Source organism: Achroia grisella, unplaced genomic scaffold (assembly GCF_030625045.1).
Source record: "Achroia grisella isolate CSIRO2021 unplaced genomic scaffold, CSIRO_AGI_Agris_v1 utg241, whole genome shotgun sequence".
NCBI classification, from domain to species: domain Eukaryota; kingdom Metazoa; phylum Arthropoda; class Insecta; order Lepidoptera; family Pyralidae; genus Achroia; species Achroia grisella.
In genome coordinates, this window is record NW_026712734.1 from 2,520,665 (window position 1) to 2,536,808 (window position 16,144).

Sequence of the window (16,144 nt, forward strand, 5' to 3'; positions counted from 1 at the left end):
CACTAACAAACGAATTTTCGATCATTTAGTCCGGAATTCTGTCTATCAGTGCATACCTTTTAACCGAGTGTGTCGACTCATCTTCTATAATGAATTAAACATAAATTAATAATTGTATTATCAGTTTAATAATTAGTCATAAATTACGCTGTGATAATAATAATATAAGTTAGACATTTGTTGGTTGCTTATTTATTACTATAAAATTATTAATAAAAAAAAATCAGCACTCGGCACAAGGGTAATTCAAAGCCGTAAAGCTATTAAAAATAATTCATTCGCCACCATTTTGTTTTACTTGCTTCTATATTATACTTTGATTTGTGATACCAATATAATAAGCAATATAAAATAATTAAATATATACTATAAAATACTATGGGTGAGGATAAAGGTAAATATCTTTTTAAATATGTATAAATGCAGTAAAACATGTTTTTATTTATACGCATTTTATTCGTTTCGGTTTTAGATCGACGACGCAGATCCCGATCAAGGCGCCGTTCTAGATCACGTTCAAGAGAACGCAGAGAAAAGAGGAAGAGCAGATCGAGGTCGCCATCAAAGAGGTCCCGTAGACGTAAGCCTTCTCTTTACTGGGATGTCCCACCACCAGGATTCGAACACATAACGCCATTACAATATAAGGCTATGCAAGCGGCTGGTCAAATTCCGGCCAACATTGTCGCTGATACACCTCAGGCGGCGGTACCTGTCGTAGGTTCTACTATAACACGACAAGCAAGAAGATTATACGTCGGAAATATACCATTTGGTGTTACTGAGGAAGAAACAATGGAATTTTTCAACCAACAAATGCATCTGTCTGGCTTGGCGCAAGCTGCTGGTAATCCAGTTCTCGCTTGCCAGATCAATTTAGATAAAAACTTTGCTTTCCTAGAATTTAGATCTATTGATGAAACTACACAAGCAATGGCTTTTGATGGTATCAACTTCAAAGGTCAAAGCTTGAAGATTCGACGGCCTCATGACTATCAGCCTATGCCGGGTACAGAGAACCCAGCTATAAATGTACCAGGCAAGTTTCTTAATATTTTATTTACAATATGAACATGTTTACTAGAACTGTAAAAGGCCTTCTGCATATCTCTGTGTAGCCTATATCAACCATTAAGCAGCTTGTTTTATAAACTGTGTTTTGTAGAATGTGATTAGGCAATGAATTACAGATTAAGAGATAGGACATCTCAGTCCTCTGAATTAATCACAAATCATTTAACATTATCTATGACTGACTGAGAATATGCCACCTGGTGTTAAGTCTCCCAAATGTACTATTACCTTAAGTATTTTTTGTTAATAATGGAATTGTACTCCAGCCTATGCTAACAGTTTACATTGGTGTAACACCAATGGAAGATGATAAGATGAGCATGAAGTCCGGTCAGTTAGTCCATTATGATAAATTCCTCCTATGCTGAGTTCAACTTGATGTGGTACATTACTACCAATGGGGTCAACAGTCCACATTGCCAGCAACTTTTTGTACAGTGTGCATTAAAGTTGAAAAAATCAGTGGCATTATAGGTGCTACTTAACATGTTAAATGCCTTGTAGGTCACCGGTGACCTCATAATGTCTGAATCTTTGCGCCGCGTAGATCACCCATGACCTCACTTTAGAGATGTGTTTAAAAAGCATTTGATCACTGGTGTGTGCTTTTTTAACACATTTTTAGCACTGTGCTTTTTTAACACTAGAATGACCGGACCGGCGCTCAACAACAATACTCTGTCATGACCTGCGGCGCACACATATAGAAAATGTGTTTTAGGTCCCACAGCGCCACAGTGGTCACTGGTGACGGCAATGAATTTTCTTTATTTTCCTCAAAAATTTCAATCTAAAATAAAAAAATAAATATGTTTTAATGTTTACCAATGTCATAAAAGGATTTTTTTCTTACAAAAAAAAAGTATTTTTGTTATTTTTTACAATGGCATTTAACATCTAATAATGTTACACCCATAGTGCTATATATGTATGTATATCTTTATGTATAAAAATTACTTGTAACCTTGTTTGTAAATAGACTTGTTTGTTCCAAACTACTGAATTGGTTGCAAATTTGATATGCACATTGTGTGCAATTTGATCCAACTTGAAAGATAGAATAGCTTACATCTCAATTTATAGTCATCATATTAAGTTATTCAAGAACCTTAACCAAAGCAACTCATGTCTGGGACCGCTAATATACATATAGGGGAAGGTTATTGTTTACCATCTAGTGGTTGGTCAACCTGTTTACCATTCTATTTACATAAATAATATGTCAATAATTATATATGTTATGCTTGTATTAAATTCTACCTATTTTCTAATAATTTAAAAAACGTTTTTTCAGCTGGTGTTATTAGTACAGTTGTGCCTGATTCTCCACACAAAATATTCATTGGTGGTCTTCCTAATTATCTTAATGAAGATCAAGTAAGTAGTTTTCTCTACAAACTCTGTGAAGCATACATTATTTATAGTCTATAAAGTATAGACTAACATATGAATATTCATATCAATATAGACCCTATAAATTCATGTTTCACAGTTTAATGTGTACATAAAATTTATACAACCATTACCAAAGCATTTTCTGCATAATAAATACAGTAAAATTGTTATACTTATTGTCCTGACTTTAATACCATTTGATATTTTGTTATTGATTTGTAAATCTGGATTTGATTAAACTAAATTATATTTTGCAGGTCAGTACCCAGACTCCACATATATCTATTTATAAAACATGAGTATCATTCATCATCACATAAAAGTACTTATAATTTGTTGTTATAACAAAAAATTATCAAATGAGATCTTTTCATAACCCTACTGTGTAACCAATTTATTACTAATAACAAAAATCTATACAAATGGTCCACATCAAGTATTAGTTATGGATTGATGTGACACTAAAGTGAGATTACAGTACTGTACATTTATTACATCATTATACTGACTACTAGCTAGTTCCCATTAAGTAACATTAGGCGCCGCAACAATTTCAGGGCGAGATTCAACAGTTGACAGGGCTACGGTGAGGCCAGCAGTGAGCCGCGTTATTATTTGGTCCGTTTCAGGTATTTTCAGGTACCCCTTGGAGGGATGAGCGTGCACGATTCACGCTCAATACTTATACTCATACAACTCACTGATATAGTTTGCTTTTTGCCCCTCCCTAGCTTAGATTTGGCACATTCGCGGCCCGCGTGTCACTGTTGTCTCTCATTCTCACCTATACGTCTTGTACTTGAATGAGACGTCGGCACTCCAAGGCAAGTCTCCTCCATTCACATCTGAATCTAACATGCGGCTAGATACAGGTCAGATAATATTCATTTATATATTTGCTGCATTTTGCTAAGCAAATCTCAATGGGAACACTAAAAGTTATGTATGCTGAATGTACGACGTAATAAAAAACTTATATATCAAACTATGTATTTGTACGAGTTCTCACAACTTAATTGACTTTTACTAATAGTCTTACATATAAACAGGTAAAAGAACTGCTGATGTCATTTGGGCAACTTCGAGCTTTCAATTTGGTGAAGGATTCCTCAACAGGCCTTAGCAAAGGTTACGCATTTGCTGAATATGTTGACATATCAATGACAGACCAGGTATGTTGAAATAATCAATATATTCAGTGTTTAACATTCTATGTATTTTCATTCTTGATGGGTTTTTATTTGTAATTGTCAACAGGCCATTGCAGGACTGAATGGTATGCAGTTGGGTGACAAGAAATTAATTGTACAGAGAGCCAGTATTGGTGCAAAGAATTCAACATTAGGTAAGAAATAATCTTTACTTTAGATAGAATTTGTATTCTTTTTGTAGCAAAAAGAATCATGGAAATCAATAGTATTAGCGAAAATAGCACAGTTGAATTAAGAAGTCTCAATTTCGCAAAGATTAAAGAAATTACAGTTTCGAAATACAAAATAGGACCTAAAATATTTTTTTTTTTAAAAAGTAATTAAATATATGTATTTTAAATATTGTAAAAATAAAAATAAAAATGTTACATCTTATTTCCCGCTTTGACGCCATCTTATAATATGAACCTGTATTGCAATTTCAGTGTGAACTGTTTCTGTATATACAGTAGAGTATCGTAAGTGTATAACTTACGATGTACATTTTAACAGTATATTTAAACATATTTGGTAAATATGATTTCGTGTTTGTAGCAATGACTGGCGCCGCACCTGTACAGCTGCAGGTGGCCGGCCTAACACTAGCGGGCGCGGGCCCGGCCACCGAAGTTCTGTGCCTTCTCAACATGGTTACACCCGACGAGCTTCGCGACGAAGAGGAGTATGAGGATATTCTCGAGGACATCAAGTGCGTATAGCTTTATACCTCATTTAGTAAAATAGTTAAGAAAGTGTTTAATTGGCCATGCAATTATTTATATGATATAAATATGGAAAGGATTATAGTCCACTGACTTTGTATTCATATCAGTTTTAAATGTCGGTGATGTATAGTGGATAGTATTTTAAATATATGTGTAAAGGACTTACGTGAACACACTTCCGTCGACGGAGATTTTGCCGCCTATACACCTACCAAGAAGAAGAGTGCAAGAAATATAATCAATAAAATAAAACAATGTAGTAAAAAGACTAGCCTATAACGTTCTAAGTGTATATTACACACCTACTTAGATCTTGGTATAGTAAAGGTATGAATACTAAGAAAATTTAAGCAATAGCGAATTCGCGCATTGGTCGTATATTTTTCACACTTGTCATATAAATATTATGTATTTTATTGATAATCATACTATATGGTTTATTGTTACAGGGAGGAATGTAATAAGTATGGATGTGTACGTAGTATAGAGATACCAAGACCCATTGAAGGTGTGGAAGTACCGGGTTGTGGAAAGGTAAGAATACTGAATATGTTACAATTACCAAAAACATTCTAGTATCTAATATGGTGTAGTATAGTAAATTGACAATTGTTAAACATATTAAAATATATACAAATATTTTTTCATGATAGAAAAACAAACATTAATAATCTATAACTACAATAGAATAATAACATTCTAAAATACAAAACCGTAGTACGTGGGGATAGTTAAGATAGCTTTCACAAGATAGTTTTCTTTCCGTTTTAATATTCTAAAGATATCTATCATATCTGCTATCATTAATTGCAACAGAAATAACTGATTTAATATGTTTCCTTGAATTTACAGGTATTCGTAGAATTCAACAGTATTGCAGATTGTCAAAAAGCACAACAAACTCTCACGGGTCGTAAGTTCAGTAACCGTGTCGTCGTCACATCGTACTTCGATCCTGACAAGTACCATCGCAGAGAATTCTAATTGACAATCGATTATATCGTTTGGGTGTAACCGGAAGACCACACTGTCATTATTAAAATCTCATGTAAAATGTTAATTATAATAAATTTTTTTCATCGATTCCTCTTGATTATATTGTGTATTTAATAAGTAACAATAAAAAGATTTAATTATAACATAATGTTTTATTACTATTTTTATTAGTTATATTAAAACAAAGGTAAAATTATTGATTAAAAAACTCAAAATAAAATGTATAAGATAAACAAAATATAATACTACAAAGTATATTACCACCAGTCCCGGCATTGTAAATGCATATAAAACGAGACTATCTTGAAATATCGAATTATCTCTAGGAGTCATCCAAAAAATACATCACATCTTTACGAGAAGGGAGGGGTTCTAAATTTTTAGATGTCACATTGTAAAATCTATTACCAACTACGTGTATATAAACAAATTTTTAATTTGTTTATTTGACGGATTTACACTTGGTTTACCTAATTAGTGTAAAATTGGAAAATATACCACGTTGCACTAGGATCTCAAACGAGACCGTGTGAGCTGTAAAAGACAGGTGTTAAAAATATATGAAATTCGGGTGGCGTAATATATGGCAGTCCCTATAGTATAGTAATTCAACCTGTAAATACATATTCATAACATAAAAACAGTATGTTTTATATTATGATAATACATACTATTACAATTTTCGGTGGTTACTCAAAATACTTATTAGTTTTATTTAATTTTATAAAACGAAATATATTTCATAATTTACTTAACTATTCTTAAACAATATAACAAGACAATAGTGACAAATTCTGTGATTAATCATGCCGGTTCGCTTGTTGCCGTTCGTTGATAACCACGGTCGGCGATCTGCGCGTCTTCTAAATCCGGAGATATAATGATTTTTCTCATTACTGCATATACAATGCCGCCAACAATCAGCATCCCTAGACCAGCCATCAAACTTATAGCCCACGCAGGTACTGCATTACCATCTGAAAACCAAATAATTATATTTAGAGTGTTGTGCCAGAGTGGTATCCGGACATAGTACCAAGATAGTGATTTCGAATCTGGCTGGCACAAAAAATCTTTGAGTTTCAATTTATACTTCTGACTGATTCTGCGGTTATAGAAACACCGATACACCAAATTAATACGAGAGGAGGTACTTTCCCCCCTGCCAGGCTGATTCACTTATACCGAGCGAAATGTGGGCATGTTAAGCCATTAGTTCACTACGACGTTGATAGTTGATAATATCTATGACTATCCCATCCGGAATAACAGCCGTGAAAGTATATTATTAGTATAATTCAAAATATAGAAAATTGTTTTCATGACAGAACTTGAAATGGCCAATTAAGTAGTATCGCTTTGGACAATTTGAAATCACAATGGTTAATTACTGTAGCGCCCATTACAGAATACTTGTGACACTAATAAACTAATAAATGTTTATGTAGATTGCATAAACTTATATACTGCATATGTTTATATAGATGCCTCTCTTTCAGCTATTTCAACCGCATTTGTGTTTCAGTTTGAAGGGTGAGCATAAACACATTGAAGTAAGGTTACAGAGACAAGACATCTTAGCCTACGGGCATAGACATAGGTTTTTGTAATGTGTTTTATATATTGGTGACGGTTATCACTTAACATCCGATGTATCATTTACTTGTTAGCTAGTCCAATTAAATAATAAAAGTCTCAAAAATTAATTGAGGGTTGGCGAGCCGCGAGTATATATCTATTACCACACCACAGTGTCAGATATAAGATGTAGGTATTACTTACGATAATAAGTGCGTGTCATAACCCGCCTTCCCCTCAGAATTTTCCTTCTGGCTTGGGCTTCTTGAGTAAGGGTACTCAAAATAACTGAAATTTGAAAAACATTAGGTATCTTAAATAATAATCATTACATAAGACATAAAATCTGTTTGAAAGTGCTCGGCGCAGAGGCTATGGTCTAGTAGTATCATTGACTTTGCCTGAAAGGTCGTTAGTTCCAATCAAGTCGAACAGAGCCTTTTTTGTGTATCATTTTGTATTTCTGACTATTTTTTCTGGTGTTAAAAATACCGATAACAAACTAAAAGGTAATCCGAGAGACTTGATACCTGCCACATTAGATTCAGGTAAAGCAGAGAAATGTGCCCACATTTTTTTATTAATATTAATGGAACGATGCACTCGCCTGTGTTAACGGTTTATGATAGTGGGATACCAGTGGAGAACGATAAGATGAATATGAGGTCAGGTCAGATAGTCCAGCAAATTACTATTATCGCAATAGTTTCCAGGGAGAATCGCGTGGAGGTCTACCTGATATGTTGCTAGCAATGGTTTTTCAGTCCACATTATTAGCAATATCTATCTACCCTTCTCCGCTGTGTCCACATTTCATCACATACCAAGAGTTGGTCCTTGACAATGCTTCGGACAGTCGGGATAAAAATTATGATGGTCTATGTCTTACTATAAAATCTGTATAGGTTTAACTATATCGTTTCAAGATTCAATGCCACACAGAATAAAAATGTCACGGTAGTGTTGTATTGTAAGTTGAAAAAGATTGATATTTGATTGAAGATTGTTTGAAATAGAATGGTGTTAGAAAAAAAATCGTGGCTAGTATGTATTGATATCGCACCACTGTTTTATTTAGTAACAAAACGAAGCATCTTAATTTAATAAATTTGTGGTTGCATATTTTGAACTTGCTCCATGCAATATAAATTTTTGGTGCATATTTTTTTTATTTTTTTTATTGGGTTGTTTGGGCTATTGTCAGATGTGTAGCACCTGTAGCACTGCGACCTACATAGATCTATTGTGCTCGCCCTTTTCAGAGTTCGCTACCTAGACCCGTCAGGGACAAGAATTGAAGGATATTCTTAGGAGCGATCGTTTTTATCTCATCGGGAAAGAGTGTAAACTTTCCAAAGGAGATATTTCGTTTATGCATGAGTGGGCTACAACCACATAGGATGTGAAGCGGCGTTTCCTCTTCAGTTTGGCAGAATCTGCAGATACTTGTCGTGCATAGGCCTAGCTTAGCCATATGCTTGTTCAATTTGCAGTGTCCTGTGAGGGCCCTAGTCATCATGCATATGTTGTTTTTACTCAATTGCAGTAATCTATTGGAGTATTTGGTCGAGAAGCCCGATATAAGGTCTTTTGAATGTATTAATCCTGGCATTTCTTGCCAGTGATTCAGTGCTTCTCGTTTGGTTATTAATTTGAGATGTCCCAGTTTTAGGCAACGAGGCACACCACAGAAGGGTTCGGGGCCCAGTTGGACGGTTTTTGCCCCTAACTTTGCCAGATGGTCGGCATTCTCATTGCCTTCAATATTTGAATGCCCGGGGACCCATCTCAGTATAATATTATTTCTGCTTCCTACTTCATTTAGTAGCAGGATACAGTTTCTAATAAGTTTAGAACATAATTCATTATTGAATTATGTTTGGTGCATAATTCATTATTGAATTATGTACCAAAAAGGCATCTGATCGCAAAAATCCAGTTAGCAGATATGGCGTCCTGTAGATATATGTAGGTTTTACGGTTAGTCATGTCTACTTTACATTCTAGTCGACTTTCAAAACACTACCCTTATAATAAGTAGTCACCACTCCTATATCTATGTACTTACTTACGTCGCAGTGATATCTAAACAAATACTACAAAGAGGAAATATTTACTTATTGTTTGTAATGAATAAACTTAACAAAAACTTATGTAAAAGATCTTAAATTTTTTCTACACATAAAAATAAAGTAACCTTATCAACCATAGTAACATGGACAGTATTTTTATATATTTTCACAAAATGATAGGTTCCTAAAGCAAGTGTATCCTTGAAGGTTGAGGCACGGCTCTAATAGGTACGCAATGTACCTATGTAGTTTTTAATTTTTATTGTTTAGTTAACGTTAAATGCCTAGTTAAGTTCAAATATGTACAAGGAATTTTATCTTAATAAAAAATAATCATTATACAGACCTACTTAACACGTATTAATAATGTATTATGCATGTATTTAATAATAAAATATGGATAAAACAAATAACTTACCCAAAATGACCGCAAGGTAAAACCAAATAGATCTTCTTGCCATTTTGATGAATTATATTTAGATACTTTTTTATTCTGTATTCACAAAACCCCTTTAAAATAAAGGTAATTTAAGGTATACTAACGCAGGTGAGGTGTTCTTTAGGACCGAGCTCTTATCACTATACTGAGATAAGATATCGTGATTACTAATACGCAGATATTATACGGTTCGCCCTAAAGCAATTGCTCAAATGTAGCACATATAAAGGATATGACTCAATGTTTACTATTATTCTAAAACAGACTTATTTTTTCTATTCTGTTCCTGGCTTAGCTTGGCTTGGAAATACAGACTACCTAATCTTAGCTTTGTTTACACGAAATTAATCCTAGAATATATCACTAGGGTAGGTACCTACTACACTGCAGAATCCTACTTGTATGGACATACAGATATATATATATATATATATATATAATATGTATATTAAATACATTTCTTGGTCCTTTGGTAACTGGGAAATGTACCTGTTGATTAAAATGATAGTCTCGGTGGTCTATGGTTATTAGCATAGAGCCATAGGTACTTCCAATGGTCATGTTCGATTCCTAGCACAATGTAAACATATGAATTCATAAGTATGTTTGTATTGGTATAAGTGTTTTCTATATAGTTACTATATCTTCTAGTTAGTATATCTTCTTATGGATGATATTGTAATAGTGCACCTGCCTCCGCTGTCGGGGCATCAGTAGAGGAAAACAAAATGAATATGAGGCCCAGTTCAGGCAGTTGAGGCATCAGTTAGCCCATCAGGACAAATTCACCAAGGATTTATAAGCATAGTTTCCAGGGGAAACCGCGCAGAGGTCTACCTCACATAGTACATTGCTAGTAATGGAGTCGTCAATCCACATTACTAACAATCCCCTTTTCCGTTGTATATGTGCATTATGTATGCATTTATTTAAAAAACTTAGTCTGTGTTCTCTATTAGGTACCTATTTCGCAAGCTTTGCTTAGCTTGGGTCTAGATGGCGCGCGTGTGAATAGTCCTGGGTTATTATTACTTAGAGAATTTACCACTATCGTACCACGGGCGCCCGTATGACAAATTCACCAAGAATTTATCACCATCGTGATAAATTCTTGGTGAATTTGTAATGATACGCTAACTAACCTGACCTCATTCTCATCTTATCATCCTCCACTGGTGTCCCCCCAACGTAAACCGTTAGCGCAGACGGGTGCACCATTCCATTGTCTCCGATAAAAAAAAACTTTCTGTATGTATGTATGCTTAACATCCTCGACAAACTTTGATAACTTTGAGTACCATTTTATACTTACAGGTATAGACTATAGACAGCCAAAGGGTAGTAAATAAAAAGATAATAAATAATAAATACTCTATATTATCTAGGTACCTATCTAATTAAAAAAAAAAATATTAAGTAATTCCTAATTATCCTTGAAAATATTTTTTAAATCTGCTTCTGCAAGTGTTTGAGGTGTCGATACTTCTTTATTTTTGCTAGTAATTTTAACTTTAGCCACTTCTTGCCGCTCAATGTTTCTCTCGTTTTGTACAATCGCTGCAGATTTTTCAATAAGTTCATGTTCAGGGACTCCTTCGTTTTTCAGTATTTCGTATTCTTGTAAAAGTTTTTTCGTATGTGTTTCACTAGTAGGATTCATCATATTTACTGCGCCTAAACCGTGACCATTAGAATGAAATTTTCTGTAAATAAATTCTATATATTAGTATTCCAATTGGGACACATTTCAAATGTCTTTCTTACTTAAATACATATATGACTACTATTTAGTACAATAGTAGTCATAATCCAGCTTAGGTTGTGAATTTATATTTCTGAATTTCCGGACACGGATAAAAAACATAGAGATGACACGTCCACTTGATAGCACAAAACTTCCGAACATAGATTCCTAGGACAGTATTAGTCTGAGTGTTTCGTGAATGTATATATTTACGAAAGTAAAATATATTTAGCTATTTAATATCAGTTGTCTAATATTCACAACTCAACCTCTTAGCTTGAGACAGAATGGCGCTGTGTGAACAATACTTACACTCTTACTGCGTCTTCCTTGTATAAAATCGGTCGTATTGGTTTAATTTCCGGTTTAGGCCTGGCAAATTTAGGTTCGGTTATAGGCGGAAATGCTTTGTATACATCGAACCAAAGTGGTCTGTCGTCCGGTTTCATTGCACCCCGTGTCAGAAGCCCTTCAACCCTGTTAAATAAAAAAATAATTTTAACATAGTTTTAGGTGAAGCTAGCTTCAGCTTTCATTGCACCCTCTATTAGTAGCCTTTTAAAGATGCTGTTTAAAAAAATAGTTTTAACAGTCTCAGATGAAGCTAAGTAATAAAAGAAACAATAAATCATAGCTTTTAAATGTAAAATACACGCGCTTGTTTGGTAATTGAGGGCTACTTTTATGTTTACCACACATTCGTAAGTTAAAATAAATTTAGATAGATAAAAAAACAAATATGCCATCTAGACTATATTGAATTTCAAATCGCAATAATAGTTACTGAAATATAGCGCTGTAGCAGACGAACAAAATTTTTGGACAAAATCTTGATGTGGCATCAAGATTTATTCCAAAAATTTTTAGTTAGGACTCCAAATAGCTCTTATACTCCTCTGTTAACCTAATTCACAGCGCCTATATGCACTGTAAGGTCTCCAGCAATATTATGTACAAACTTGTACTTTGTAATGGAACAAGCAGAGTGAAACCAACATGACAAGAGCCGAGCTTAGGTACTAACGAGAAAAGGACAAATTGTCACTATTATAATTATTTAATTTGCCTTCAGTTGGTAATAATCCAGCACATTACAGCCAGCTGACAATTATGTTAAAGGTATTGATACATTTTGCCCAACCTGTTCTTTATAGTTGTTAGATCATAGGATCTGATATGATAAGGATTACTTTAGGAAAGCCAAAAGGCTATCATAAGATAGTCATATTGGTATATTATCACAAATAAAAATGTACAATAATATCACAAATATAAATGTTTAGACATATTTATTTCTAACAACGAAATTATACAAAATCATAGAATAGCAATAGAAAATTACAATTAGTTAAAAACTATTTTCAACAGTTTGAAATATAGATCGACGTAAAGCCGCAAGTCCATTTCGTTTTGTTTCTGCTATAACTTTATTTTGTATTTTTATAATATCCTCCTTTAAGTTATCGGCTAGTTTATCTGTTTCTGACTTGTGATCATAATCCATCACTTCTGATCTGAAATATAATCAATACAATATTTATATTATATTATTCATAACATTATCCAACAAGAAATAATAATAATAAATTCAATCTTACTCCTTTTTGAAAGCCGCATGAATTTCTTTTAAACTTTTAATTTTTTGTTTATATGCATTGCCAGATTGCTGAAAGCATTTCATTATTGCCACAGTCATATGTTCTAGTTTCTGTTCATTATCTTTAACAGTATTATAATCAACTTGTAGCTGATTTATTACATCTGACAGATTGTTAAGTAGATTGCTATGACAATCTTTTCTGAGAAAGAATAAAAAATTATAGTTAATAAAAAAGGCTGATAAAGTGTATAACTAGAAAGTAGCTAAAATAATGTAATTGCTGACTAAAGCAACATAATCCATAACTTGGCTTTGATAAACAGATTTACAGCATGTTGAGGTTTACACACCAATTACAAGTTGTTGTACAGTTACCTGTCCTCATGATACAACTTATATTTGAAATTTCATTACAATTCATTAAGTTGTTTAATGATAATGCAATAGTTAAACAGACAATTATATACATTTAGAATATTAATAATATGGTTCAAATTCAATCAAAAATGTAAGTGTATATAGAGGTCTTATTTTTTTTGTAATGCCCTGGATGTTTCTAGAATGCCCTATTCAGCTGCATATTGTCTATATGTTTTATGGATAAATTGTAACTATATATATATGAAACGCAATGTACTCATACACAACCTTGTTTTTAATTGTTGACTCATTACATGTAATAATTTTTGCCTTGATTCTTCGGGACCTTCCTTTATTTCTGTGTCTTCTTTTACCTTTCGCTTTTTTGCACTGGCTTCATATTGATTAATTAAATTGTCTTCTTCCTTAATTGTTTCAGAACAATTTCTTTTCGGAATTCTTTTCGCTTTAGGTTTTGAAGAAACTTTTAATAATTGAGTATCTAGAAAGTCATCCACATCTTCAGCATCTAATTTTGAATCCTTGAGTTTCTTTAAGTTAGACATTGTTCAAACAATAAGAAATCTATTCTATTAATATGAAAATTTAATAATTCACTTCTAAACACTCGAAAAGTCAAGAAAAATTTGTTTAATAACTTATTACTTAGATCTATTCTAGCTAAAAAGTACCGACAAATCAGTACCAGTTACTTCCCGCCTAATTATAGTATTCCCGCTCGAAAATTAAAAAAAGAACCTAATATCAGAATTTCTTATTTTTTTAAATCATCATTTCCACATTATCGAGTAAAAATAAAAGCCAAGAAAGAACACAAAAGTCCATACTCCATGAATACAAACAGAAGAAAGCATAAAATACTTTTCATTCCTGTTAGAAATTACATAAGCGCAATTAGATTTCAAATTAATTAAATGTTTAATTTTGATAACAACATCATCACAATTGACATCATATTATTCTAATGACTATTATTTTCTCATTAACAACAATATTTGTTATGTACAAACCTTGTATATATAGTGCCAATCCTTTCAAGCCTACTGCTAGCCATTTTTCGTTTCTTCTTTGGTACAGCCTAATTAAATTTAATAGATTTTAATTCAGCGTAATAATCTGATAATTTATTATTATTTAATATTAAAATTTTTAGGTTAGGTCAGTGTTGCCAACGCTTTGCCATGTTTTAAATATCGTATTATATTTAGCAAATGAAATTATCGAATTTTTATTAAAACTGAACTCTATTCAGTTTTATTAATAATTACTCAGGCTTCTTCTTAAAAAATACACACTCAACTCTGAAGACTTTATACTGTCCGTTCTTTTTATTTAGCACGTAGATGATTATTTTAAATATAATGGAGTCTAAAACAGCAGTGACAACACTGCTGTTTCAGATTGTATAACAGAAATGCCAGTTGTTAAACAAAAAAATAAAAATTCCGTGTTTTGATATGGGCAGAGTTATACCTTTCTTCCTTTCTACATACAGGATGCAAAATAAAAAGGTAGGGCAGAGTGGATACCCTGAGTCACCGAGTAAACGTCCTCTAAAGTGACCATTATTAAACCTTTCTTTTATAATTGACTCAGTAAATATTCTACTGTTGAGTACTGCCCCTCCATCTTGCTACAACATCTCTTATTACAAGTTTTGCATCACAGACAACCTAAAATCAAAATAATTGTACTTTATACATTACTAGTACATATATATATATATAAACCTTCCTCTTGAATCTATTATACCCCCTTCAACATGCATTGTGACTTTGTTTTATACTATGTAATGATAATTAGTTCATCAAACAATATAGATATGTTTTACACATAATACATAATTTTATCACCTGCACATTCAAAGAATAATAATTTATGTAATATTGGGCTGCATCACCACCTGTTTTTTTAATTTTAATATGGGTACAGTCTATAGCCCCTGTATCTGGAAAACCAGCCAGACTTTCAAAATTTGTCATACAAGACCGTTCCTCTGTGACAGTTTCTGGCATTTTTATAAAAGTGGAAGCAAGCTGAGCAAGTGCCTTTGCCACCCTACTACATATCCTACTAACTGTGGGTTGACTGAGTCCATGAAGATCAGCACAATCATCCTGAACCTATGAAATGAAAGATATCAAGATTAATTATGAGTTTGAATTGTATGAAAACTTACATTATCCTATATATATATATATAAATATATGATTGATGAATGTATTGTAAAAAAACTTACCTCTCTTCGTCCCCAACACCTCAAAGCAGTTAATACTTGCAACTCTGGAGAAACGGCACCACCTCTGGGATCTTGTTTTAGATCGTACACCAAGGAAATTATATATAGCAGTACTTTTATTGAATCGGTATTTATATTTAAAGCACTTATCTGGTAAAAGAAATATATATGTTTTTTTTGACGATTTCTTGACATATCAATTAAATTAATTGTAGAAATAGTCGTAATTGCTTCCATTTTATTAATTAACGGAATAATTATTTCACAATTTTTAGGTTAAAACGCTAAAGTAGGGAGTTGGCTCTGTTAACTTTATAGGCTCGCTATTTGACGTTTTAACTTTATCGGACCGCTATAGAGCGTTTATGAATAACGTTTTTCACTATCAGAGGTTTATCATAGGTTTATAAGGGTTTATAGAACTGATTGCTAATGAACAGTTATAAAGCTAGCGTTTATAAATAGAGATTTTTATAAAGCCTTTATAGCTCTGTTATAGTGGGCTTATGGCTTCTTAAGTTTTATGAATAACACCGTACATATTTTGTGAGCTAAATATATATGTAAATAATTTCACTACTATAACTATAGCAAAATGAAAATATCTAGTCATAAGACATAATCTTGTAAAAAAGAATCATATAGAAATCAAGCAATCTGATTTCTATGTTTACCTCTGGCAACTCAAAGGACCAACACATATCCATACAG

The 16,144-nt window shown here is 32.8% G+C and overlaps 4 protein-coding genes and 1 pseudogene across 4 annotated transcripts; 1 reads left to right on the forward strand and 4 right to left on the reverse strand.

Moving 5' to 3' along the window:
• Nucleotides 1-285: 285 nt before the first annotated feature.
• LOC131842692 (splicing factor U2AF 50 kDa subunit) lies at nucleotides 286-5,521 on the forward strand. The gene is made up of 8 exons (XM_059191269.1): nucleotides 286-394; nucleotides 473-1,039; nucleotides 2,369-2,451; nucleotides 3,519-3,641; nucleotides 3,727-3,814; nucleotides 4,215-4,368; nucleotides 4,834-4,918; nucleotides 5,237-5,521. The coding sequence occupies exons 1-8, from the start codon at nucleotides 379-381 to the stop codon at nucleotides 5,366-5,368; spliced, it is 1,248 nt and encodes a 415-aa protein (XP_059047252.1). The 5' UTR covers nucleotides 286-378; the 3' UTR covers nucleotides 5,369-5,521.
• Nucleotides 5,522-5,852: 331 nt separating this feature from the next.
• Nucleotides 5,853-9,615, reverse strand: LOC131842695 (uncharacterized). The gene is made up of 3 exons (XM_059191271.1): nucleotides 9,449-9,615; nucleotides 7,163-7,246; nucleotides 5,853-6,357 (listed from the first exon to the last, which is right to left on the reverse strand). Exons 1-3 carry the CDS (start codon nucleotides 9,489-9,491, stop codon nucleotides 6,185-6,187), a joined length of 300 nt encoding a protein of 99 aa, XP_059047254.1. The 5' UTR covers nucleotides 9,492-9,615; the 3' UTR covers nucleotides 5,853-6,184.
• Nucleotides 9,616-10,828: 1,213 nt separating this feature from the next.
• Nucleotides 10,829-14,361, reverse strand: LOC131842561 (small ribosomal subunit protein mS23). The gene is made up of 3 exons (XM_059191132.1): nucleotides 14,205-14,361; nucleotides 11,526-11,690; nucleotides 10,829-11,172 (listed from the first exon to the last, which is right to left on the reverse strand). The coding sequence occupies exons 1-3, from the start codon at nucleotides 14,246-14,248 to the stop codon at nucleotides 10,893-10,895; spliced, it is 489 nt and encodes a 162-aa protein (XP_059047115.1). The 5' UTR covers nucleotides 14,249-14,361; the 3' UTR covers nucleotides 10,829-10,892.
• LOC131842560 (uncharacterized) lies at nucleotides 12,507-13,739 on the reverse strand. Its single transcript, XM_059191131.1, has 3 exons — nucleotides 13,462-13,739; nucleotides 12,812-13,012; nucleotides 12,507-12,727 (listed from the first exon to the last, which is right to left on the reverse strand). Exons 1-3 carry the CDS (start codon nucleotides 13,737-13,739, stop codon nucleotides 12,562-12,564), a joined length of 645 nt encoding a protein of 214 aa, XP_059047114.1. The 3' UTR covers nucleotides 12,507-12,561.
• A 257-nt stretch (nucleotides 14,362-14,618) lies between the features above and the next one.
• LOC131842639 (putative nuclease HARBI1) lies at nucleotides 14,619-15,569 on the reverse strand (annotated as a pseudogene).
• Nucleotides 15,570-16,144: the final 575 nt, after the last annotated feature.